This window comes from Ptychodera flava, unplaced genomic scaffold, assembly GCF_041260155.1.
Source record: "Ptychodera flava strain L36383 unplaced genomic scaffold, AS_Pfla_20210202 Scaffold_28__1_contigs__length_4768798_pilon, whole genome shotgun sequence".
NCBI lineage: Eukaryota > Metazoa > Hemichordata > Enteropneusta > Ptychoderidae > Ptychodera > Ptychodera flava.
In genome coordinates this window covers 200676-226064 of record NW_027248350.1, presented here as the reverse complement: position 1 = coordinate 226064, position 25389 = coordinate 200676, and the positions used below count along the sequence as shown (strand labels likewise).

General features: G+C 37.4%; 1 protein-coding gene across 1 annotated transcript in view; it reads right to left on the bottom strand.

Moving 5' to 3' along the window:
* LOC139126942 (SID1 transmembrane family member 1-like) overlaps positions 1 to 25389 on the bottom strand; it is a 53064-nt gene that overhangs the window by 1956 nt on the left and 25719 nt on the right. Inside the window, exon 6 of the mRNA XM_070692863.1 lies at positions 228 to 312. Coding sequence (XP_070548964.1) covers positions 228 to 312 — 85 coding nt within the window. The remainder of the gene's footprint in view (positions 1 to 227; positions 313 to 25389) is intronic.

Sequence of the window (25389 nt, the reverse complement as noted above, 5' to 3'; positions counted from 1 at the left end):
AATACCAGGAAGATAGGAAAATTTCTTATCGGTAATCTCGAAGTCGACTTCTATTCTTCAAACGATGTTGAGTTTGTTTCCTTCGATTGTTTTCACACAAATTCCAGATGTCTGCAACAGCAGTTTATTCCTCAAACTTGGCAAAGTTTGGCGTAACTTTTCACTCACTTTTGTGGTGCCGGATTCAGTGTCCGTTAACACCTTGATATCATCATCACCTATCTTACTATCAATAATAGAGCTATGATCAATTGTTCCAATAACATGAGTTCCTACTTCATCTTCATTATCATCATCATCAGTTTCTAATTCCTATTAATACAGTGACATCGTCAAATTTAACGTCTGCCATAAGGGTATCCCCTCGTCCGATGGCAGTTTCTAGTTTGACAAATTCTGTTGTTGTCGTGGTTGAAATTGACTTGCTTACTGCTGCTATGGCGGGAACCAAGTCGGTTGGTTGAAAGGTGTTGATGCTGGTGTTCAGGACAACAATGCTTCAGACGTCCAACACGGTGACAAATATTACAAATCGGCAACCCATCGGTGGTTCACTGGTTTCTACAGATTTAACAGCAGAATGAGAATTCTTCTCTAACAGGGCATTGAATATTTCCATCTTTTCGTCTATCATAGATTCCATTTTCTTCATTGAAGTCATAAGCATAGTTTGCATCACATTTTCGGCAGTGGGCGGTTGTACAGTAGCCAAAGTCATGTCTTCTTGGTATTGACAATTAAAAATTGATAATGATTTTTTTCACCAGAAAAAAATGTGTCAACATTACTGGTGGGGACCATGGAAGTAGTTCTAGTGAACTAATCAAGTCCCTGGCCCTGAATTCATACAACTTATGATATAAAAGTAATATAGTTTTGCCATCCTTTTTAAGAAGTACATATTACATTTCAACAGCGAGTAGACATCACATAACAAACCAAAAAATACAACGAAACATAACTCTTACTGTGGACAAGCTCTTCATTGCATTCTTCGGCTTGGCAACATGCACGGCCTCTGCAAATGTAACAGGTTCTTTTGACATCACCATTCGCTTAAGAGACAAACACAATCCTCGGATGAAATGTTCTATTATGAGGTCAGACTGAAATGGGTCATATCCATGTGAGCGCTGTATAATTATAGCGAATTCCTCCACAGGCTCACCTGGTTTCTGACTGTGATTATACAGTTTGTTGTAGAAAAGTATCTGAGTTTCTTGTGGCAGGAAATTTTATCTCAGGGCAGTGGTAACATGTACATATTAGTACTTAATTTGGTCGTTCAAGTGGTTCCAAAAGTGGGCTGCAAACACTCGTAGATAGGCAGGCAATATTTCAGCTTTCCGTTCGTTCGACCACCTATTAGCATGGGCGGCGTGGTCAAATGTTGAACGTCGTCATCAAGTCTCCCATAAAATTTGATGGAGTTACAACAGTTTGGGCTATGGTATAGCTGGCCATATTGGGATATTTTGCAACAGGGGGTTCGATGATCGTTGTCAACGGCCTGGCATTGTAACACAAGCAATGTTCAAGCAACAGAAATGTACGTACTAATTCTTTGAATGATTAGCGTCACCAACATATCTTGTCAAGCAGAAGGCGCTGGTTTTAGTCCATCCCACTGCTATCACCAATTATGAAACGTACCATGGTAGGCTTTTGATACACACACTCTCGGGTAGAACATCGGTCAGCAGAGACGACAACATGTACACAAATATACTCTAAGTCCGCGTACTTTCTTGCCTAAGTGACATACAAGTTACAATGTAAACTTCTATGACTTACTTAGGTCTAACGATAATCGTCGGGTCACTGTCGAATGTCGTCTCGGGCGTCCCAACAGGTTCTACATCTAACACACTAAAGTGCACTTTATACTGAGTGAGGATCTGCGTATTGTCATGACTTTGTAATGCGATTGTAACATCTAAGTTGGTGGCTGTGACCAACTCTTTTGGGTTGGAAACGGTATCTGACTGGTTTTGTGTAAGGCCTAGCAGCTAGGCGATGTTGCCGTGAGTGTGTGGGAGTTCGAATCCCGTTTGGGTTATAGTAAAAAACATATTTCTAGGCGACTGATGCCATATGTCCTGGGTTCGAACCCGATTGAAAACTAGCCGTATTTTCTGTAATTAACTAAAGACAATCTCCTAATGGGAAGTCAGGAAGGCTGCTCCCATCACTACATCTGTCAACATAAAGTCCGGTCACTGCTAATGACTTAAGCAGTTGTCAAAACAATACAAAATCAATATATTCACTAAAAGAAGATGGACGGCTACTTCACAAGATCAAGAAAATAAACAACGGATATAATTTTCACCATGTGCCACGTGCAGAAGGGGTTACTGTCGGTCATTCATTGTCAGTCATCCAAACTAAATTCAAGCGTAAAATTCTAAGCAATCGTCAAAGTATATCACACTTTCTGTCTGAAGACACACAACACAGAATTTTTGCAGATGACCTTACAAATCTTCGAAAAATACACCAACATAAAATAACACCAACTCAGGCAAAACAACAAATCAGGCTTTATGACGAGAATGGAGACAGCAGTGGTGTATTTGATATGATGGACATTCTGCCAACGGCAATGGTAAGACAAATCAATTTACAGTAATATCAACTTGAATGCAGTCCCTCTTAGGGATTGTGAAGTAAATACATGAAGACATGTCATGAGAATTGTATGTGTATGTTCTTTTGTAATCACAATATTATTTCTTGCAGCTGGAAAATTATGGTTTATATTAACATGCCGATAATACAAAGATATTAACCAATGTCTAGAAATGTGTGGGCTTTGTCGTTTACAGACAATTTTGATGACAGTACCGAAGGCATATCAGACCCTGTATAGCCTAAAATTAGCACTGGTTTTCACATGAGGAAAGTTGCAGTGGTCCAGATGAAGATGCGTTTTGTAGAAGTTGAACAAGGGATTACATAGCACAAGATACACCTACCTGTAGTGGCAATGGTGATGGCAGGCAATGCCAAGATGAGTTGGCTTCGTCAACTGATATTTCAGAAGCTGTTAATGAAGTTGAAGCTTCTGAAATATCAACGACATAACATCAGAACAAGAACACAGACATAAATGACTGTCAGAAACACTAATGACAATATTAACACTTGTGATGACAGAAGTGAAAAAACCACTGTAACAGCAGTTGTAGATTCCACCGATAAATCAAAGGAATCAGAAACAATGAAAAATGTTGAGTTCATTCTTGGTAAAACACTTGAAGTCAGAGAATTCAGAAAAAAACTGGCGACAGCTCAAAAATAATCCTCACAGCAGGGAATAAAAAATTCATATGAGGATTCAAAAGCAAAAGCAAAAGTAAAATCATGCAATGCAGCGAAGTATACAATCAAAGAGTTGGAGAAACAGTTCTGTGGGTCTCATTGTGGTGATTTTACTTCCCTAGATGGCAAAAAAAAATAATTCTAAGATACACAGAGTCTACAAACAGAAACTAATAGCAGCAAAATTTCTGCAACACCTTGGTGTTGACTATGAATAATATAATGTAATTAATGCTGCAAGCAGCTTTGACGGGGCCCAGTTGATCAGCTGTAGATATGCAGACAAGTCCAGGTGCCTGAATGTTGCAAGGTCTAAAATATGCTGAATTTAATTGAATTGAGATGAATGAAATTATAGTCGAATTGGTGTGTTGGTTCTGGAGAAGAAGATTTTAAAGATTAAATCACTATTTTCATAAAATCAAATATGGCGGCCAAAGCACTTGACCGATCAAAACGCCCTCCGCAAACTTGAAAGAGAGCAGACTTAACAAGTTACATGTAAAGTTTCAGTCGAATCCATGTGTTGGTTCTGGAGAAAAGGATTTTTAAAGATTAAATCATGATTTTCCCAAAATCTATATAGCGGCCAAACTACGTGACCGATCAAAACGCCTTCCGCAAACTTGAAAGAGATCACACTTAAGATGCTACATGTAAATTTCAGTCGAATCGGTGTATTGGTTCTGGAGAAGAAGATTTTTAAAGATTAAATCACTATTTTTGCAAAATCCAATATGGCGGCCAAACCACGTGACCGATCAAAACGCCAAGTGAAAACTTGAAAGAGACCACAATTAAGATGTTACATGTCAAATTTCACTTGAATCGGTGTTTTGTTTCTGGAGAAGACGATTTTTAAAGATTAAATGAGGATTTTTACAAAATCCAAGATGGCAGCCAAACCGCGTGACCGATCAAAACGCCTTTCACATACTTGAAAGAGATCACACTTAAGATATAACATGTCAAATTTCAGTCGAATCGGTGTGTCCAATATGGCGGCCAAACCACATAACCGATCTGAACGCCTTTCGCAAACTTGAAAAAGATCACACTTAAGATGTAACATGTCAAATTTCAGTCGAATTAATGCGTTGGTTTTGGAGAAAAATATTTTTAAAGATTAAATCACGATTTCCGCAAAATCCAATTTGGCAGCCAAACCAAGTGACCAATCCAAACGCGTTTCGCAAACTTGAAAGAGATCACACTACACATGTTACATGTTGAATTTCAGTGGAATCAGTTGGTTCTGGAGAAGAAGATTTTTAAAGATTAAATCACTTTTTTCACAAAATCCAATATGGTCAAAGGTCAAAGGTCACGTGGCCGCTAAGAATTTTATTAGTCAAGTTTAAAGGGCAAATGGCAAGTATGCCACACACCAAATTTGTAGATGATTTGCCCTTTGTTTTTATGAGTTGTAGTGATTTACAAATTTTCATGAAATCCAATATGGCTGCCAGGTCACGTGACTAATTAAAAATTCAGGCTTAAGTGCACACCTTCTCATTGGCCCTGATCTATGTGCCAGGTTTGAGAAGCGTACGTGCAGTGGTTTTCCAGATCTAGACTAGCAAAAAATTGGGAGAAGAAGAAGAAAGAAAGAAATATAGCTGCAAGCAGCAATGCCGGGGCCAAAGCAATCTTAAGTGGGAAAAATAAGGCAAATGTAATCAGAGAGGGCAAAGGTCATGACTGTTACACGTCTTTTTTCCAACTAAACTTTCGTACCTTATGTTTCATCTGTCAACAAAAAATCAGAACACTAGGTTTATTGCTAGCTCAAAATACGAAATGTGCACAATTATGAGGTACTGCATGTGGCATCACAAGGTCTAAGATCGTACCAAATATGACGGGTATAGGACTCTTGGTTACTGAGTTATAGACAAATATGTATATTTAAGGAAAAAAAGGTCATCTAGGTCACGTGATATTTTGTCAAAAAAATTGTATCCACTAGTTGTCCCTATATACCAAAAATCAGACCTCTAGCTCTGTTGGCTTGCCCAAAATTAGATATGTGCATATTTAATGAGGTATGGCATATGGTACCATAAGGTCTCCCATCATACCAAATATGAAGGGTGTAGCCCTTGTGGTTACTGAGTTATGGACAGATATGTATATTTGAGGTCAAAGGTCATCGAGGTCACGTGACATTTTGTCAAAAAAATTGTATCCCACAGTTATCCCTATATACCAAAAATCAGACCTCTAGCTCAGTTGGCTTGCCCAAAATTAGATATGTGCATATTTAATGAGGCATGACATATGGTACCATAAGGTCTCCCATCATACCAAATATGAAGGGTGTAGCCCTTGTGGTTACTGAGTTATGGACAGATATGTATATTTGAGGTCAAAGGTCATCAAGGTCACGTGACATTTTGTCAAAAAAATTGTATCCCATAGTTATCCCTATATACCAAAAATCAGACCTCTAGCTCAGTTGGCTTGCCGAAAATTAGATATGTGCATATTTAATGAGGCATGACATATGGTACCATAAGGTCTCCCATCATACCAAATATGAAGGGTGTAGCCCTTGTGGTTACTGAGTTATGGAGAGATATGTATATTTGAGGTCAAAGGTCATCGAGGTCACATGACATTTTTGTCAAAAAAAATTGTATCCCACAGTTATCCCTATATACAAAATATCAGACCTCTAGCTCAGTTGGCCCCTAAAATTGGATATGTGCATATTAAATGAGGCATGACATATGGTACCATAAGGTCTCCCATCATACCAAATATGAAGGGTGTAGCCCTTGTGGTTACTGAGTTATGGACAGGTATGTATTTTGAGGTCAAAGGTCATCGAGGTCATGAGACATTTTGTCAAAAAAATTGTATCCCACAGTTATCCCTATATACCAAAAAGCAGACCTCTAGCTATATTGGCTCGCCAAGAATTAGATATGTGCATATTTAATGAGGTACGGCATATGTTACCATAAGGTATCCCATCATACCAAATATGAAGGATGTAGTCCTTGTGGTTACTGAGTTATGGACAGATATGTATATTTGGGGTCAAGGGTCATCAAGGTCATGTGACATTTTGTGAAAAAAATTGTTTTCAATAGTTATCCCTATATACCAAAAATCAGACCTCCAGCTCTATTGGCTTGCCCAGAATTAGATATGTGCATAATCAATGAGGTATAGGATGTGCTGGTCATGTGACATTTTGTTAAAAAAACCTTAACACTGATACATGTCCCTGTGTACCAAAAATCAGAACTCTAGCTCTAGTTTGAAGGCTGGAAATAGATATGTGCATAATCAATGAGGTATTGAAACATGCTAGGGTCATAGGTCAAGTTCATCCTCAAAATATTGATTTGCATTTTGATCCCCTGTTGGTCATTGTTCAGTAGTCACTAGCCCCCGGCCCACCAGGACTTTCACATAGGCCAGAATAAGCCATTGGTATAGCTTAGCTGCAGAGGTATAGGGGAGGTCAAAGGATATTGAAAAATCAGAAAAATAATACTTTAAAAATCTCCTTCTCATAAACGGCAAGGTGAAAATTCCTGAAATTTGGTATGTAGCATCTAGGTAGTATGGTCTAAAAAGTTTCTTAACAGATTTTCGATTTTTCAATTTTTATGCAAATTAGGTGAAATTAAAATTTTAAATAATTAATAAAAGCCAGTTCATGTATCCAATCCGAATATGACGGGTCAGGTGCACCAGTACTCAGTATGCTTATTATGCCCTGCAAATTTGAAAAGGCTGCGCACAACGGTTTTTGAGATCTAGCTTTGCAAAGAATTTATGGAAGAAGAGGAAAGAAGAAGAAGAAGAAGAAGAAGTGATCCAGAGTAAATACAATAGGGGACAAGCCCAACAGGGTTTTGTCCCTAATTAAAGCTGCAAGCAGCGTTGTAGGGGCCGAGCAGCTCGCATAGTTGATGAGAAACATTAGGCGTCACCTTGAGATCTGCAATTATACCAAACATGAAGGTTTTTGTACTAATTGTTGCTCATGTTTAGGTACATACGAATATTTGAGGTTGAAGGGTATAGCACTGTTGGTTACTGAGTTATGGACAAATATATATATTTGAGGTCAAAGGTCATCAGGATCACATGATATCTTGTCAAAAAAAATGTATCCCATACTTATCCCCATATACCAAAAATCAGACCTCTAGCTCTATTTGCTTGCCCAGAATTATATATGTCCATATTTAATAAGGTTTATGATGTGGCGTCATAAGGTCTCCCATCATACCAAATATGATGGATGTTGCACTTGTGGTTACTGAGTTATGGACATATATGTATATTTGAGGTCAAAGGTCATTGAGGTCATGTGACATTCTGTCAAAAAAATTGTATCCCATACTTATCCCCAAACACCAAAAATCAGACCTCTAGCTCTGTTGGCTTGCTCAAAATTAGATATGTGCATATTTAATGAGGTACAGGATATTGCACCATAAGGTCTCCCATCATACCAAATATGAAGGATGTAGCACTTGTGGTTCCTAAGTTATGGACGTATATGTACATTTGAGGTCAAAGGTCATCAAAGTCACGTGATATTTTGTTGAAAAAATTGTATCCCATACTTATCCCTACATACCAAAAATCAGACCTCTAGCTCTATTGGCTTGCCCAAAATTAGATATGTGCATATTTAATGAGGTACCACATATGGCACCATAAGGTCTCCCATCATACCAAATATGAAGGATGTAGCACTTTTGGTTCCTGAGTTATGGACGTATATGTATATTTGAGGTCAAAGGTCATCGAGGTCACGTGACATTTTGTTGAAAAAATTGTATTCCATACTTATCCCCATATACCAAAAATCAGACCTCTAGCTGTGTTTGCTTTCCCAAAATTAGATATGTGCATATTTTATGAGGTACCGGATATGGCACCATATGGTCTCCCGTCATACCAAATATGAAGGATGTAGCACTTTTGGTTCCTGAGTTATTGACATATATGTATATATTTGGTCAGTTTTCAGAAGTTTTAACAGGCTATAACTCTGCAATGCCTTTGTGCCCAAATGTCTAGCTTTTTATTCCACAGACAATGTTGACTACTTTTATATTTTAATAGTTTTGTTGAAATTTATAACTGGCGCTCTAGCCTTTCCAACAACCTTAACAGAAAAATTTATTATCATCCGCCATCAAGAATGTTCCACACTCAATAAAAGAAATGAACTTGTGTCATCATGCCCTCACAGAAGCAAGACATTGTTATGCAATGACTAGTAACTCCCGGTATATCCAACGAAGTAAATCAGTCCTCTCCGTAAACATGAATATTCATAGCAGCATAATTTATTGTTATGCAACAACTGTCAATCTCAACCAAAATCCCACCACCTGTGTGATATAACCAGAGATGTTTAGCCCATGTAGATTCACTCCAGTCTAGTCTCCTGATGAGTGAGCCTCGCGACTCACGAAACAACGTTGTACAGATGAAATTGTAAAATCAATTCTCCAGCAAACCTTATATATCTCGCTCTACTTTTGTATTGAGCACTTTGTATCGGACAAATCGAACCGCATACTTCGTAATTATATAGATATATAATATATATATATATATATATATATATATATATATATATACATATACACACACACACATATATATATATATATATATATATATATATTTATATATATATACGTGAATCTGTTGATGTTGATCTATATGCAGATCACTTTAAATTTTGTGGATGAAATGTTCCTTGCTAAAGCTTATCATGAACTGACCATTTAACACTGAGAGAATCACGTGATTTTGTATGGTCACGCAATCAATGAACTAAGTGACCCGTACCTTGATGTACTTTTCATTTAACTAAAACGTTTATTGTAATTCAGTCACAGTCAATAGAGATTTTGTTCACCTCCCTCCTTCCTGTAGCCATTATTACACAAGCTAAACCTATACATTTTAGAGAATAAAGTTCGAATTTATCTCTGTTCAACACCGTAATTCATACTTATGAACAAGGCCGAGTTTGGCCACAAAGCTCAAAGGAAGCTAGCCCAAACCACAAACTGTTTACGCAGACTGACCTCATAATCTATCTGGACTGCGCTGTTTAGCTACACACGGCCCACAGAAGCATATTCTGATTGTTACTCACCTCGTCGGCTCATATGATATATCGTTCAGACAAACATTGGTCGTTGCATTAATTCTGCTTTATTTGCGAGCGATGTCCTTGGTTCACAAAATTTTTGGTCCATATAATGTGGGGCTTCCGTATAATGAACGCCCTGAGTAGAAGAAAGCTTACTCGACGCGTCAATACGAACGCTTACGCATGTGCAGTGTTATTTTGTTAATAATTATTCATAAGCCCTAAAGCATATTCATGAGAAGATTTCTCTCACATGCCTTAGCCTACTTGCGGGTGCTCAAAATAATTTTTCGATAGGTTAGATGTCAGCGTAGAGTTAGGCGGCTCTCTGTGCATTACACGCTCAGTTCAGAAATTCAAATGGCCGTAGTTTCATCAAGACGAGTTCGAGAAACGTGTGCGAGTATCCTTACTCCTTGGATCTCGACAATCGGTGTCATATATGTGTAGTTGGTAGATAGATAGATTGATTGATAGATAGATAGATATACTTTGCAGAAGGAGCTTAGGGGATAAGTAAGTGCCTGCGATTGATTGATAGAGATAGATAGATAGATATACATTGCTGAAGGAGCTTAGGGATACGTAAGTGCCTGGAGCCTTTTATACTTTTTTTTTATAATGGGGCATCCAATTTTTTGCTGACCCGGCAATGGGGGCTCTGAAATTTTGACTTTCATTTGTTGGAGGATGGGACTGCAAAAATAGCTAATCCAAGACTTGTTACTGTTACCCTGTCAATTAATTGTGCTCTTTACCTTAGAGTACAATGATTGAAGTAATAGTAATTAACATGCAAACAAAACAATATCTGGAACAAAAAGGCTCCTACCATGTTCGTTCCATCTTCAATCAGGAAGACGAACCTCTCCGGGTTGCCTCTGCTGACATTACCGTAATATAATGTGTCCAGTTCACAATACTGAATGTAATCACCGTCGTCATATACCAGATCTTCGTCTTTGCTATCAAAAGGCATGAAGCCCCATGACATTTGTACTAAGCAGGCCGCAAGAGAAAAGACGTGTAAAGTAGCCATGTAGTTTGAGGTCTGTCTTTTGCAGAAAAGGTCATCTGTGAGAAAAAAATATACACTAAAGATTACATACTTTGTCATTGAATGACTATTTTGCACGAGAAACAGGGAAACTGAAAGACATGTTGCAGGAGAAAGGTATGGTACGTTCTTTGAATATCATGGATGGGCTACAGCACTGAGTACTTAAAATAGACAGTGTAAACGTATTTGACCAAATTCATATTGGCGAGAGACGACATTATTTTCTACGTGATAACAAAAGTGATTGAGCACATGTACTAGTATTTCTTTGGTAAGTATAAAGCTGAACTACGCCCTCTAAATATGGAAATACTTGAACAATTACGCAAAACGTGTGAATGAATCACTGAAAAATACCAAACAGCCTGTCAACTTAATCGGCCTGCACCACCTATGAATATGCCCTGCGTACTGAACGTGAAATATGAAATTTGCGCGCATGATATAATGTTCTTTCATGATAGTGTGTCCCTCTATATAGAGAGCACAAAAGTAAGGACATGAAACATTTCCTCGCAATGTAAGGGAGCCTTCAGTAATTACAGTTGGGGTGGGCCGGGGAATTGGGTGGAGGGTCACTTTTTTGAAAACAGTTCAAGGGGGAGGGTCACTTTGTACAAACCTATCTGGGGGGGAGGGTCACTTTTGACAGAAGCTGATTTTATGGCTAAAACTTTGATTGTCCATGTAATATTCCTGAATAGGATATCACCAACGAAATACGTACACCATGCATAGTGAATTGACATTTCGGTGAAATTTCAAAATCAAATTTCTTACACAACCATAGACTTGTAACCACTCTAGTCAAATCAAGAACAATAATCTAAATAATCAAGCATACATAAATGCACAGATTTATCTAATTTTATACTGAAAAAAAAAATAAAAAACGGCAAAGTTCACGTGACCACTAAAAAGATTATTTGCAATTTTTAAAAACAAAGGTACATGTTTGCTACACACCAAAGTTCAAATGACCAGAACCCTGGTTCAGCAGGAGAAGCCAGTTTAAAGTTTTGGTAGATCAAACATGACCGCAAGTTACGTGACTGATTGAAAATTCAAGGGTAAGGTGCACCATCTCTGATTGGCTGTGATCAATGCGTGAGGTTTGGAAAGTGTACATGCAGCGGTTTTTGAGAAGGAGAAGAAGATTTTGATTTTTCAAATAAACGTTTATTACTAAAATTAGTCTCCTGTACAGACAAGTACATATCAAAACAATTCAAATTTTGAGACAAAAAGCAAAAATGAAAACTGACAAATGCTTTAAGCAAATGATGGTCAATTACTGAGAATACTAAACAAAATTGGACTGTAAAAAATCATCAAAAACTGCGAAATGACTATGAAACTGATGCTGGAGCGAGACGGAGAGAACTTGTGAAAAGGAGAAGAAGAAGAAAAGATTTTTTATTTTTCAAATGAACGTTTATTACTGAAATTAAATTCCTGTACAGACAGTACATATCAAATGAATTCAAATTTTGAGACATAAAAATCAGCAAACAAAAATGAAGGATAATCCAGACCTGAATACAGGTATCTTTGAAGATAATTTAACCTGAAAGCTTTCACACGTGAAGAGAGATCGATAAGATTTTGCCCTCCTAACTTCAATGGAGCAAAAACTGTTCGACTTGGCAACCAATGTTTTCTTGCCAGAAGAAATCAAGAAATTTGTGCTGAATTTCATCAATGATAAAAGCAGGAGGACAGAGGCAAATTAAATGATGAAAGAGTTTAGTTGCAGCAAGTTGATTAATAACGATAACACGGCCTTGGAATTACATAGCAGGAGCATACCTATTCCACCAAGATAAGTTATTGTCATTCTTGGTAACACACTCACTCCAGTTATTTAAAAAATACTCATTACTGTTGCCCAATAAGTACCAAGGACTTTGAGACCAATACTATTCCAAGAATTCGAGCGGATGATCAGCACGCCCACGACATGAGCCGACCCAAAGACCTTGGGACTTACGACAGTTAATTTTTACATTACTGGCATGCTCATAGACGGAAAACAAAGAAAATACAATGATCATCTCCACCTGAAGGAGCATAATTATTGAGCAAATGAAAGGAAGTGTCATCCATATTAATATCCTAATAAAGTAGACGACTCCGGACGACACTTTTTACAGAAACAACATCAACATTTTTGTTTCGCGGAAACAGCACTGCAACCCTAGCAGAATGACTATTACCATGTGAGAAGTAAATAGGCGCACGCCAAACTACTTGCCATTAACCTGATTAGCCACTGCAGAAATAGGTTTCTTGTAAAAAATACAATCAGCATAATGATTGGACTTCAACAAAGACAAAATGTAATAGCGTTTCAAAGAACCATGGCAACCATTTACGTTCCAAGAAATGAAACTTGCCATCACTAGACGAGCAAAAACAAGAACGATTTTACTTCCCATGTTTAGTAATAGCCAAGCTTTTACATTGTCTAACATGTTGTTGTAACATTGCCACAAATACCAACTTTTGTCGACTAGTGACAATATCTGACCTGCGTAAGTTAGCAAATGACTTTATGAGAACTTTAAAATTGAGCAGTAATCTTCACATTTTTGTATCATATTGTTAGAACCTTTAATGTCTTCTAAAAACTCAAGCAAATTAGATTGCTTGAATTGTAGCTTTTCTTGAATTCTGATAAGTCAGAACCAATATTTAAACCTCAAAAATCAGTATGACAAGTAACAAGAGTATTAAAGTCATCAGCATAAGCTTAAAGTTTACATTTACGATCACTTGAATTTGGAATCATAACACCTTGAATACTGTCATCTTGTCTTATTCTGTGTAAAAGAGGTTTAATAACAATTGCATACAGCTGCCCTTATAATGAGCAACCTTGTCTTATACCACGTGAAAACTGAACTGGAGCAGTAAGGGAACTGTAACACGAACAAGTAAGACTATCAGTTTGTGTAATACAGAATTTTAATAAAATTGATGAAATTTTCACCAACCCGAACGCATGCAGAGTTTGAAAAAGATAATTGTAACTGACACGATCAAAAGCTTTTTCCTGATCCAAAAAAAAGAATACCAAGAGGAAGATTCATGTCATTATGAAAATGAATGCAGTCTCTAATTATATGAATATTGTCAAATATCTGTCTGCCTGGAACAGTATAACTTTGATCTACATAAATGACATCTTGCAAAACTTGCTTCACGCAAAGTGATAAAGCTTAAGTGAAAATTTTATAATCAGAGCAAAGCAAACTGATGGGTCTCCAGTCCTTAAGAAGGAGTTATCAACTTATTTAGGAATGAGTGTGATAACATGAGAACTTTAAAATCTGAGCGGTAATCTTTACATTTTTGTATCATATTTTTAGAATCTTTAATGTCTTCTAAAAACTCAAGCAAATTAGATTGCTTGAATTGTAGCTCTTCTTGAAATTCTGATAAGTCAGAAATTTGAGACACAACAGACTTATTGTCATGATCAGACATTTCGCTGAGAACATTGATGTTTTCACTCCTGACCAAATAAACTGACTTTGAGACACTTTTCTTGGAGACTGCGACTGAAAAATAAACAAATCCTGAGACTCATTTACATTGACATCTGTAAAAGGAGTCTCAGGAAACTCAAGTGACTGAGACTGAATAAGTGAAGATGATGACGAAGAAGGGGGTCGAATGATAAAACGTGAGTAGAGGGAAGCGGAGAATACGAAGGCGAAGCAGGGGTTCGTACCTTGTCTTATTCGGCATCGACGTTCGCAGCAGAGTTAACACCTTTTTCTTTCTCTTGAGCGTCAGTGGGTTGACTGTTTTTACTGGTGAGAGGCCTTTTATCTGCAGCATTTTCATCAACAGATGTGACTTTGTGAGCGGACTCTCATTGTGCCTCATTGATTTCAACAAAGCGAGTTGACTTTGAGGCGTTACTTTAAGTTGAGGTGTTAATTTCTGTAGTATTCATATGCTGATTAACACCTTCATTTGCATTTTCTTGACTTTCGACAACATCAATTAAACCTAAGTTTTCATCCACACAATTATTGTCTTTTTGAACATTTTCAAAGTCATTATCGTTGTTTTCTGACGATCTATAATCATGATAGTTAGGGCAACGTTTACGGATATGACCTTTTAGTCCATAATGAAAACAACGCAGTTCATCAATAGATAGGTAAACGGAATAAAAACGGTCATCATATTTGATCTGAATTACACCACTGATGAACTTGTCGTCTAAACCACTTCACATGCTTCAGCGAAGCATTTTTACAATCAAGTGGAATTTATTTTATATGTCTTACAACTCTACTAAGTTTCCATAAATATTCCTCCAAAACTTCATCAGGAATGAAAGGAGGAACATTTGACAGAACTAATTTTGAGGCCGGTTTCACCATGTGTTCCACATCGACTAATTCATCAAACAAATCAAACTTCGATTCAAAAATGCTGTCAACATTACGGAGTGTTGCTAAGAACACAACAACGGACTTATCCATTCCAGATGCAGCAATAACATTTTCACTTCAGACTTTCTTAACAATCTCTTCGACATAGCTTTCAACGTGAACATCTTCAATATTAGTACACCTGACAGCATGCTTGCCTGTCAGATTCCGAAATGGCTTGTCCTCCCGGCGGCCATATTGCCTACCATGGTTAACAAATGACAAAAAATAAAATCGAAGAAAATACACCTAGCCGAAGATGAAACCGGACCGAACATGACCCAAAAGAACTAAACACTACTCACATCGCAAACTGATGACAATTGACGAAGGATGGCACTTCTCACTGGTAAAAATCAAAACAAGTCGGAGCCCTTCTTCTGTACTTCTATCCAATAGGGCGGAAGTTGTTTGTTGTGTTAGTGTATGCTCATGTGAATCAATAATGCAAAAGAGCTATTCAACACACAGCTATTTATAACACGATTGCATCTTATTCGGACTTGGATGGTGAAGCAATGTTGGTTTAATCTACAAATGTAAGCTCATTTGCTTTTCTTTTTTTACTTGTTTTTATGAGTAATTTATAATATTGCAACACTCAATTATAAGGCACGAAACACGTTTGAGAAATTTGAAAAATATGAAGATTCAATTATCCCGAATTAGTCACAATCGTGTTTTATATGTTCTTGTTTTTCAGTTATATGGGCATTAGACAGGAAAAGGTTCCAGTATGCGTATCCTAAACAAGCAAAAATCAATTGCAAAACAAAGTTCATATATTACTGCTCCATAATGTGGGCATTATTCGTATTTACTGCACAATTTTATGAATATAAAAATAAGTCAAGATATTCGCGATTTAAATAAAAAATATTCAATAAGAATATTTTAGATACGTGTTTGGAATTCATAGTTTTATTCTACATGCCAATACCTTTCATTTGATATATGAAGTATTGTTATTCAAAAGGGAAAATATTTTTTCCAACATAAAGATGAAAATATTTCAGTAAAATCAATTTAAATATCTCTTAGGATACCTATTTTGTATTCTACATGCAAATACCTTTCATTTGATATATCACTCGACAGTTTAAAAGTATGTTTAGAGTACTAGTTAACAATGCATTTTCTAATTTTATATCGCATTTATGCAAATTGGATTCCTGTGTGAATTATGCATATTAGGGGGGTATGGCCACATCGTCAATTTTCTTGAAGAAGAGATAATAAGCTTTCGAATGATGTGTGATGTGGCCGTATGTAAGGAAGGTACATTAAGTGTGAAAAATAGGTGAGTCTGCCGCTCGCCTTTAGTTCGTACCCCTATCTAGGTTGAAGTATACGTACTGATATCTGGGTTGGGTTAACAGCCAGTCAAATGTCCTATTTTTTCCGAAGTATGAGGAGAACATCCACGTGAACACGCAAACACTACTCAAATACAAATAACAAACACAGAAATTTCCAGAGTCAAAGTTATAAAAGTCATGACGTCCTCGACCTTGCTTCGTCGCGTCGGGTCCGTTCATAGAAAGTCTCGTCGTATATCTGTGCTTCGATGTACTGTAAGTTTCGACTTTTACGTTTTTCTAGAGGAAACAGTGAATTTGCATGACATAATAGATTACTACACATGTATTGTGAGTGAACATTGTCTTGCAAAGGATGCTGTCGCTTCAGGTTTCCGACGTACACAATTTTCTCTTACTGATCCGAACAGCTGTCGAACGATCGCACCCTTTTGAGCGGCGCAAAGCTGTACGTTTTCTTCTCGGTCCCCTTCCGTTCCAAAAGACATTATTTCTTCAACGGGACGCTTTTACCTGGTGCCTCATAAAAATGTTGGCACAGCTTGTAATGACTATCCCAAATAAATCATGCCATAATACAGTCGTTATTCGGCACTTAAAAAAATAGTAGGTGATAGTGGTGTAAGACTTGCGGAGAACTGATTTGCGCCATAGGCCAAAACACACATTTCTGAACAACTATGTTTAACATGAAACTTTTGCCCCTGTATCTCACTTTTTGACCCTTTTCCACTATGGTTTATGTTATGGAAATGGACCGGTGTCTACTAACTACGATGTTCACGTTTCATATATATCGTTCGTTGATAGAACCTTGCAGTTTTACGGACAGTACGGCCCAAGTCGGGCAGAATGTGCTGAAAGCAATTAAAAAGCTGTTTCTTACTTACCACTTCACAAAAGAGCCATCTACGTTGTGACCTTTTGACGGCAGAGTATCGCTGGTCGACTCTTTCCCTAAAACATTTGAAATGCCCAGTAGCGTAATGCCAGTTCCTTGTTATATCTACAGAGCTGCAGGTCCAATGCAAGGCGATGGCAAATCTATTCTACACTGTAAAAATAGTGGAACGCTAGACCGTCTTTACCCGTTCAAAATGTACATGTCGGTGTTCAAATTTGAACGGCTAGTGTTCATATTGTTAACACCAGTGTTCATATTATTAACAATAGTGTTCTAAAGCTAAACACGTAGTGTTAACAACCATCTCCTTCAAGTGCTCAAAAACTCAGCATCACGGAAATTTTACAATACTGTGAAACAATCAACAATCATTGTGTTTTTACTTTACAATGGCTATATTAAATTACTTCTGTCTCGCTGTCCGGCAAACGTACACGGATTTCGGTGCGACGAATTTCTCAGTAAATGAAAAATATTTTCGTTCTACAATTGCTGAAAGCATGTTTTTCTAAAAAAGGAAGTATACAAATAATTTTACACGTATATTACGGGTTGAAATTTTGAAAATTTGACAAGAAAATGAGAAAACCACCATGAACGTTTAAATAATCGCCATCATACCGATCCATAATCCAATAACACTAGGTCAGAATTTGTAAGACAATAGTTGTAAACATAGACACAAACAGCACAGAGCAGACAGTAAATAGACGGTACACAAACAAAGTCAAATTCATGAAAGAAAAATATATGGACCTTTGGCCAAAGACCAAGATGTGATGTCAGGTGTTTCGAAAATAGTAACATCGGCGTGCAAGAGGCGTTCTATTTCTTAACACTTGGTGTTCAAGTTTGGTGGTCTTTCCTATCCCATGATGCATCAAAACGGAAGTTGCAACATGTTTCTTGTTTGCGCACCCTGAAGTCGTGATCGTGCGGAAGCAAGACAAGGAAGGGTAAGTTTTCTCTCCAAAATAGTAAAAGGTATTAGATTTTGAAGCATCTGTATTAATATCCTTCGAAATTAATCGTATTGTACTTTGAAATAGCTTAACTACGTGAAGAAACCTTTTTTCTTTCAGTGGCTGGTATACCAACAACAAGCTGTGAATACGCAGTGGTACTTTGGCCATGGCCTATCGATCGATCTCACTCGGGTCAAGGGTCATCGCAACACAACTGTAGCGATAACCCTTGACCTGAGCGCGATCGATACGCCTTGCATAGTACCGCTGCGTAATCACAGCTGACACATGTCTTTTAGTAGAGACAATCGCATGTAAAAAAATCAATTAAACATTGTAGAGTATACAATGTATTGTTTCAGCATATAAGAGTTTGGCTTTTTTATTTTAATCAGTTGATGACAAGAAGAAGCCAATATTTTGTAACAGTTTTGAAAAGAGGCACTGTATATGAAATAATGAAGAAGGGTGTACAGGTAGCTGTTCGAAACAAGCTTGAGAACCTCAGTTTATCTCTTATGTAGATTTAAACTTCCAAGGGTCAGTAACTGAATTTTGATAAGTTTCTCTAATTCTTTTCTGAATTAATCTAAGCTTTGGTAGCATGCTATGATCAACTAAATGTTGCCGGAGAATAAGCTTTCACAGACGTGTAGTCTCCTTTATCAGATGCAAGGGCGGAATGAAAAATTAAAGCTGAAAGTGATGGATTGTTCAGAGTAAAAATGTCCACTCTGAATTACTGAATTTTCTGAAATTTTCACTCTGAATTTTCTGTCACTTTCTGCTTGCTTCATTTTTCATTCCCCCTTGCGTCTGACAAAGGAGACTTCACGTCTTTGGAAGTTTATGCCCTTGTAACATTTAGTTGATCATAGCATGTTGCCAAACCTAAGATAATTTTGTATTGTAGCTCAACACGTCTCTTGTTCTTAGCAAAAGGTTTTAGCTAAATATAAAGGGTGGATGTGTAGCATTGTCCTCTAATTTGTACATCCAAGGTTTTTCTTCAAAACAGCCAGTACAAATCTTTTCATATTTGAATTACAGGTCCCCAGGGATTACCCTAATCACATATGTTCAAATTACGGTGAACTATGCAAATTTATATTTTTGAGGCTAATTTTGCTATTTTTGGCAAAAATCTTCTTCTGTTTTACTGACGTCTTAAATATTTGGTAAACATGTCCTAAGAATGACCCTAGTCAAATTTGTGCTAGTTGTGATAAAATATTCAAGTATATTTCAGGGCAATTTTCGTCATTTTTGGTCAAATAATCTTTAAAAATCTTCTTAAAAACTGCTAATTAAACAACTTTGATATTTAGGACATATATCTCTACTGATAGCCTTTTTCAGATTGTTCAAATTATGCAGAAATTTGGAACTTTTTATTTTTAAGACATTAAAGACATTTCAGACATTTTTAAGATATGAGGGATTACCAGAATGTGAGATATATACGTAATGATGAAATCTTCATTTTCTTTTATCTTAACGGTGATTTTTACCATGTTTGGTAAAACATTTGTATAAAAATTAATAGCAAGGTACACAAGAATTTGAAAGGTCTTTACGAATATGTTTTTAATTTCTGAGAAGTAGATTTTTGTAATGTCACCGATTTATTTCAGTGTCAGTGTTTATTTAAAGATATTACAAACAAACAAACCTTTTGTTTCTGAAGGACTTGGTTGAAAAGGAAATAGGTTTTACACTGCTAAGGACCCACTTTCCCCACCTTCTGCATGTTGTGCCTTACTGTGACACTTTGACATCTTGACATGTGTTTACTTTAGTGTTGACAACTATATACCATGTGCACTAGAGAAGCCTTGACTAACTTTTTTTTCTTCAAATGAAACCATCTTACAAAAATGGAGTATGCATTTCATATATGTAAGTGTTTTCAACACAATAAGTAAGCCAACTTTGGAGCTTTTTCAGATGATTTTTGTACGTTTTAAAACAGGTATGAACAGAAAACGTAGTCCACAATATTTAAGTAAAACCAGTTTTATCATTACTTTGTTGATATTTCTAAAACGATCTACAGTTTTTATGGGATTTTTTATTGCTTATGTTTTTATAGGAGGGTGGTAACACCGTTGGTATTTTCCTCTGATAAACTTTACATCCAAAGTGGCAATGTTTATTTTGCCCATTTTACAGTAAATAATTGTATTTAATCTAGAAATGCTTTGTCTATTTTTAGAATATTTTTTTTTACTGAATATCAGTGGTCTGTTATATATTTCAAGGCTTGAACCTCCCTGAACGCCCAAATTAAAGGTGTTCAACAAGCGCGCATCATGTGTTCTAGCCTTTAACACACTTATCGTTTAACGGCGTCCATGTGTTCAAAACGTGTTACAGCCCTTTGAACGCGTAAATGCGTTCATTTTTTGAACACATTTCCTGTGCAACGTGTGTTCAGATATGGAACACCATGGTGTTCAATATAATGTCTGATGAACACGTAGCATTCAAAATCTGCACACGTGTGTTCAAAAATTGAACGTTGGTTAAACACGTAGTGTTAAATTTCTGAACGTCTAGACGCGTTCAAAAAGTGTAACAAAAAGACGCGTCGTGAATTACATTATTGATTTATATTTTATTGCAATGTGTTATTATTGTTGTTTACATTGTTATTCAGTCATTTCAAGTTCAAACCAGTTGTGTTCTAGTATTACGCATGTTCCTGTGGGAAACTGACACAAACTTTATGGACCAGGCCATTCTAGCCAATCACAACGCAGCCCGCTAAAATTGTTTTGTCCTACCGAGGCTATATAAGCACGCATGCCATGTATTTTGGGCAATGTGACAGTGAGAGCGTGCACATGTAAGTCATGTAACAGTATTGCAGTCAATAAACGTGCGTTCCCAGTTACAGTTCAGCAGCAAGTGTCATTGTCTTGTATAGTCACCCACTCATTGCTGTGAAACGAACCCCCTTCCATTGTGGCTCACCCACATAGTGTTTAATTAGTTCCAGAGACCAGCTCTGGAACTGTTAGTTTTTGCTCACTTTCCTTCTTTCTTTCTTTCTTTCTTTCTTTCTCTATTTCCGGTTTTACTACCATAGAACATGCTATACACAAATTTTACCTTAATTACCCAGAATGCATTGTGACACGCTTATGACGTCATCGCTCAGCTCGGACGGGTTTTACGGGCATTTCTTGTTTGTTTATTTATTTATTTTTTATTTGGCATTGCTCAACTATCATATTGCGTTCAGTTATTAATAATTCTAGCTTTCTTTCGCTTTGTTTTTTGTTGCTTTTTGATTTTATTTTTCTCTAAATACTCGCCGTACGTGGCGCTATACTGTTTCGCCCGAATGCTCATGAGACAACATGGCGGCGTATCGATCGCCTCGCTCGCACACAGAGAGAAAAGTAGCCTTTCCCTAAGTTTACAAGCGCGGCTGGGCACATCGTGTACCTAGGCGAGGTGGGTGTGCTCGAAAACGATGATCAATGCAAAATTTGGACTCAAAATCGGCTGTTTTGGCGGAGAAACTGCCCGCCGTATTTCTGAGGAGCCACCAGCGGTTTTTCCTATATCAGTCTGCGGGGCTGTGGTGGGAGGCCGTTTAACGCCGGTAACACACAGCCCTGCCATGCAGAGCTAGGCATTCATAGTGAACGTACTGTCTGTCATGCACCGGCATGCGTTGGCTGCACGTAAAAGCAACTCAACTTTCCAAGATCAAATGGTCAGTATCTTGTGAAAACAGCGACATAGCAATGAAAATTGTTTTAGTCTGTGCTTTTAATCAAATGAAAATGCATGTGGCTCAATTTCAACGGCCGAGGTCCGATGTTTCCTCTCGTCTGATCATCGTCGTAAATGACACGCCTCTTTACGGCAACAACTCAGCGCTACCCGTCAAGCGATTGATTTTTGCGTAGGTCAGCGGAGCGAAAATTATTGCTCTGGCTCGCGAGAATGTCGTCTGATAAACATTTCCGTGCGTTGTCGCCCCCGTATGTATCTGTTGCGTTTTTACCGTACATGTAGGCATTTGTAATCTGTGTACTGTAATTCCCCGGACTGCCTTGCTTTTAGTTGTATTATGGTGTTTACTGCTATCAGCCCTGAATATAAAAATCCAAAGCACTCTTTCATTCTGCACCTATCTTTGTCACACATTCTCTTGTTTCTTCCGCTGCTCTGGTCTCTAGAACTTCGCTTTTGCTTGCAAATGCTTTCTAGTTGGTGTTGTATCCTTGAACACTTAACTTTACAGTGTAGCACTACGCATTGTCAACTGCGAGCCCATTTCCCGTTCACTTTTGAATAATAAGTTGAGTATTTTCCCGTTTATTTACGACTTTCATGAATATTTAAAGCGTCCACTAGTTTTACGGACGACATCGTGACACTGTGTCTGTGATCTTCAGCCCCTTTTCTTATTTTACTACGTGTGGGGCGGCTGTGGTGTTGACTTAATAAGCTGATCCGCTGATACACACAGTCATTAACAAGTTGGCAATGTTTGCGGAGCAATTGGAGCGGTATGTGCACTGGTCGCAGAGAAGATAAGGAATAATAAGTCAGACAGTTTGGAGTCGAATTCTTTATTTGAAATATCACAGTCAAAATTGATAAAATAAACTGTTGCAAAAAAGACCACCCCTCCCCCATACAAATAAAGTAACGTTGGAAAAAAATCCAATCCCTCCCCATCCCAGGGGACTGACTTCTGTGCCCTGTCCTATAACTGATGAAATCAATCAGATCATAAATTCTTCACCAAATAAATCCTGTAGTCTCGATCCATTGCCTACATTTCTGATACAGAAATGTCTAGACATCCTTTCTCCAACATGAACTGTATTAGTAAACCTATCCATGTCAACAGGCACTTTTCCAAATGAACGCAAGACTGCTGTTGTGCGTCCAATCTTGAAGAAATCACACTTAGATCGTGCTGACCTTAAGAACTATAGGCCTGTATCAACCTTGCCGTTCTTTTCCGAGATCATTAAAAATTGTAGCTAAACGCTTAACTAGTAATCTATTTTCAAATCAGTTGACTGAACCGTTGCAATCTGACTATAGAAAATCACATAGTACTGAAAGAGCACTGACTCGTGTTCAGAATGATATATTAATGGCACTAGATATACAGAACATTGTCATGCTTGTTCTTCTCGATCTGTAAGCACCGTTTGATGCAATTGACCATCAATACTTCTCCCTCGTCTGTCCTATCTGATGGGTATTCGTGGCACCGCATTAACTTGGTTTGAATCATACCTTGAAAATCGTCAACACAGAGTTTAAAGAAATCGCGTCATAAATGGAGAGGAGATATGGAATTATGGGTAATAAAGAAAGCAGTTAGACGGTGTGGAGTTGATATCTTTATTTAGAATATCACCGTCAAAATAAATAAAATCAATAAAGTAACGCTGCAGAAAATACCCATCTCTCCCCACCCCTACCCACTCCAGGGGACTGACACCTGTGCCCGATGGTTGTAGCTCACCTGAAAGATGTTAAGCTGTTACACATTTCTCTATGATGCTGCACTTCATGTATCTTCCCATTTGAAAGGTTGAGTTGCAGGTCATACCGTATCTTTTGTATCGTTTCGTCGCAAAACTTTCAGCAAGTTCTTTTGGTGACCCGGTTGATGGTATTGGTGATTGCTTGCTTTTATGCAGTAGCGAGTTAATGATGGTAAACAATGATTTTGATCAGTTTCATTTTCCCTGATCAGATTGAAGAAATAATCTGTTTTAGAGGTGGATATTAACTGATAGAGTGGTTTGCATTGATTTCTGTACATATCCAAATGAACCGCCAAGCGAGTCTTCCGCCAGTACCGTTCAGCTCTTCTCTTTCTGTTTCATCAATGCAATCTTGTCAGTGTACCACTTTGTGTTTTATCTTATCATTATGGATTTGGTTTTCTCTGATGCATGATGATTTACTACATTCGCCAGTGACGTGTTGTATTGATCCAAGAGTGACGATAGGGAAGATGCACGTGCAGAAATAATGTTCAGCCTTTAATATTGGCAAGTAAAATCGCGTGCGGTCACGTGACCTTGGCCGCCATATTGGATTTTTGAAAAATATCATTTAGTCTTTAAAAATCTTCTTCTCCAGAACCAACACACCGATTGAACTGAAATTTTACTCGTATCATTCTCAGTGTGAGCACTTTTAAGTTTGCGAAAGGTATATGGATCGGTCAAGTGGTTTGGCCGCCATATTGGATTTTGTGAAAATCCCAATGTTATCTTTAAATATCTTCTTTTCCGGAATCAGTGCACCATTTACTGTGAAATTTCACTTGTGTCATCCTTAGTGTGAGTACTTTTAAGTTTGCGAAAATCATTGTGATCGGTCACGTGGTTTGGCGGCCATATTGGATTTTGCAAAATACCTACGATTACCAGTGAATAATATTCGAAAAATTCCTTCTCAAGAACCATCGCACAATTTGAACTGAATTTTTTCCTCATATTATCATCAGTTTAAGTACTTTCAAGTTTGTGACAGGATAATAGATATTTTGACCGCCATATTGGATTTTTAAAAATACCAATTTCATCTTTAAAACCTACTTCTTCAGAACCAATGAACTGTTTGAACTGAAATTTGAGTCCTGTCATCCTTAGTGTTAGTATTTTCAAGTTTAGGAAACATTTCAATCGATCACGTGGTTTCGTGGCCGTATTTGATTTTCAAAAATACCAATTCAATCTTTAAAACCTACTTCTTTAGAACCAATGCACCGTTTGAACCGAAATTAGACTCATATCAACCTTAGTGTGAGCATTTTGAAGTTTAGGAGAACATTTCAATCGGTCACTAGGTTTGGTGGCCATATTGGATTTTGTGTAATCCTTTGAATAATATCAAAAAATCTTCTTCTCCGGAACCACCCCACCATTTGCAATAAAATTATGTTACTATCACCCGTAGTGTGAGTAAAATCAAGTTTGCGTAAGGCATACGGACCGGTCACATGGTATGGCGGCTATATTGAATTTAACAAAAAAAGTAAAATAACCACGAGACAATATTAAAAATTCTTCCTTACAGGGACTAAAAGACCATTCAAACTCATAATTTGCACAATCATCAATGCAAGTACTAACAACGATGGCAAACGCTTGGTGTGTGGCAAGCATGATCTTAGGTCTTTGATATTTGCAAATAAAATCATGTGCGGTCGTGTGACCTCATGGC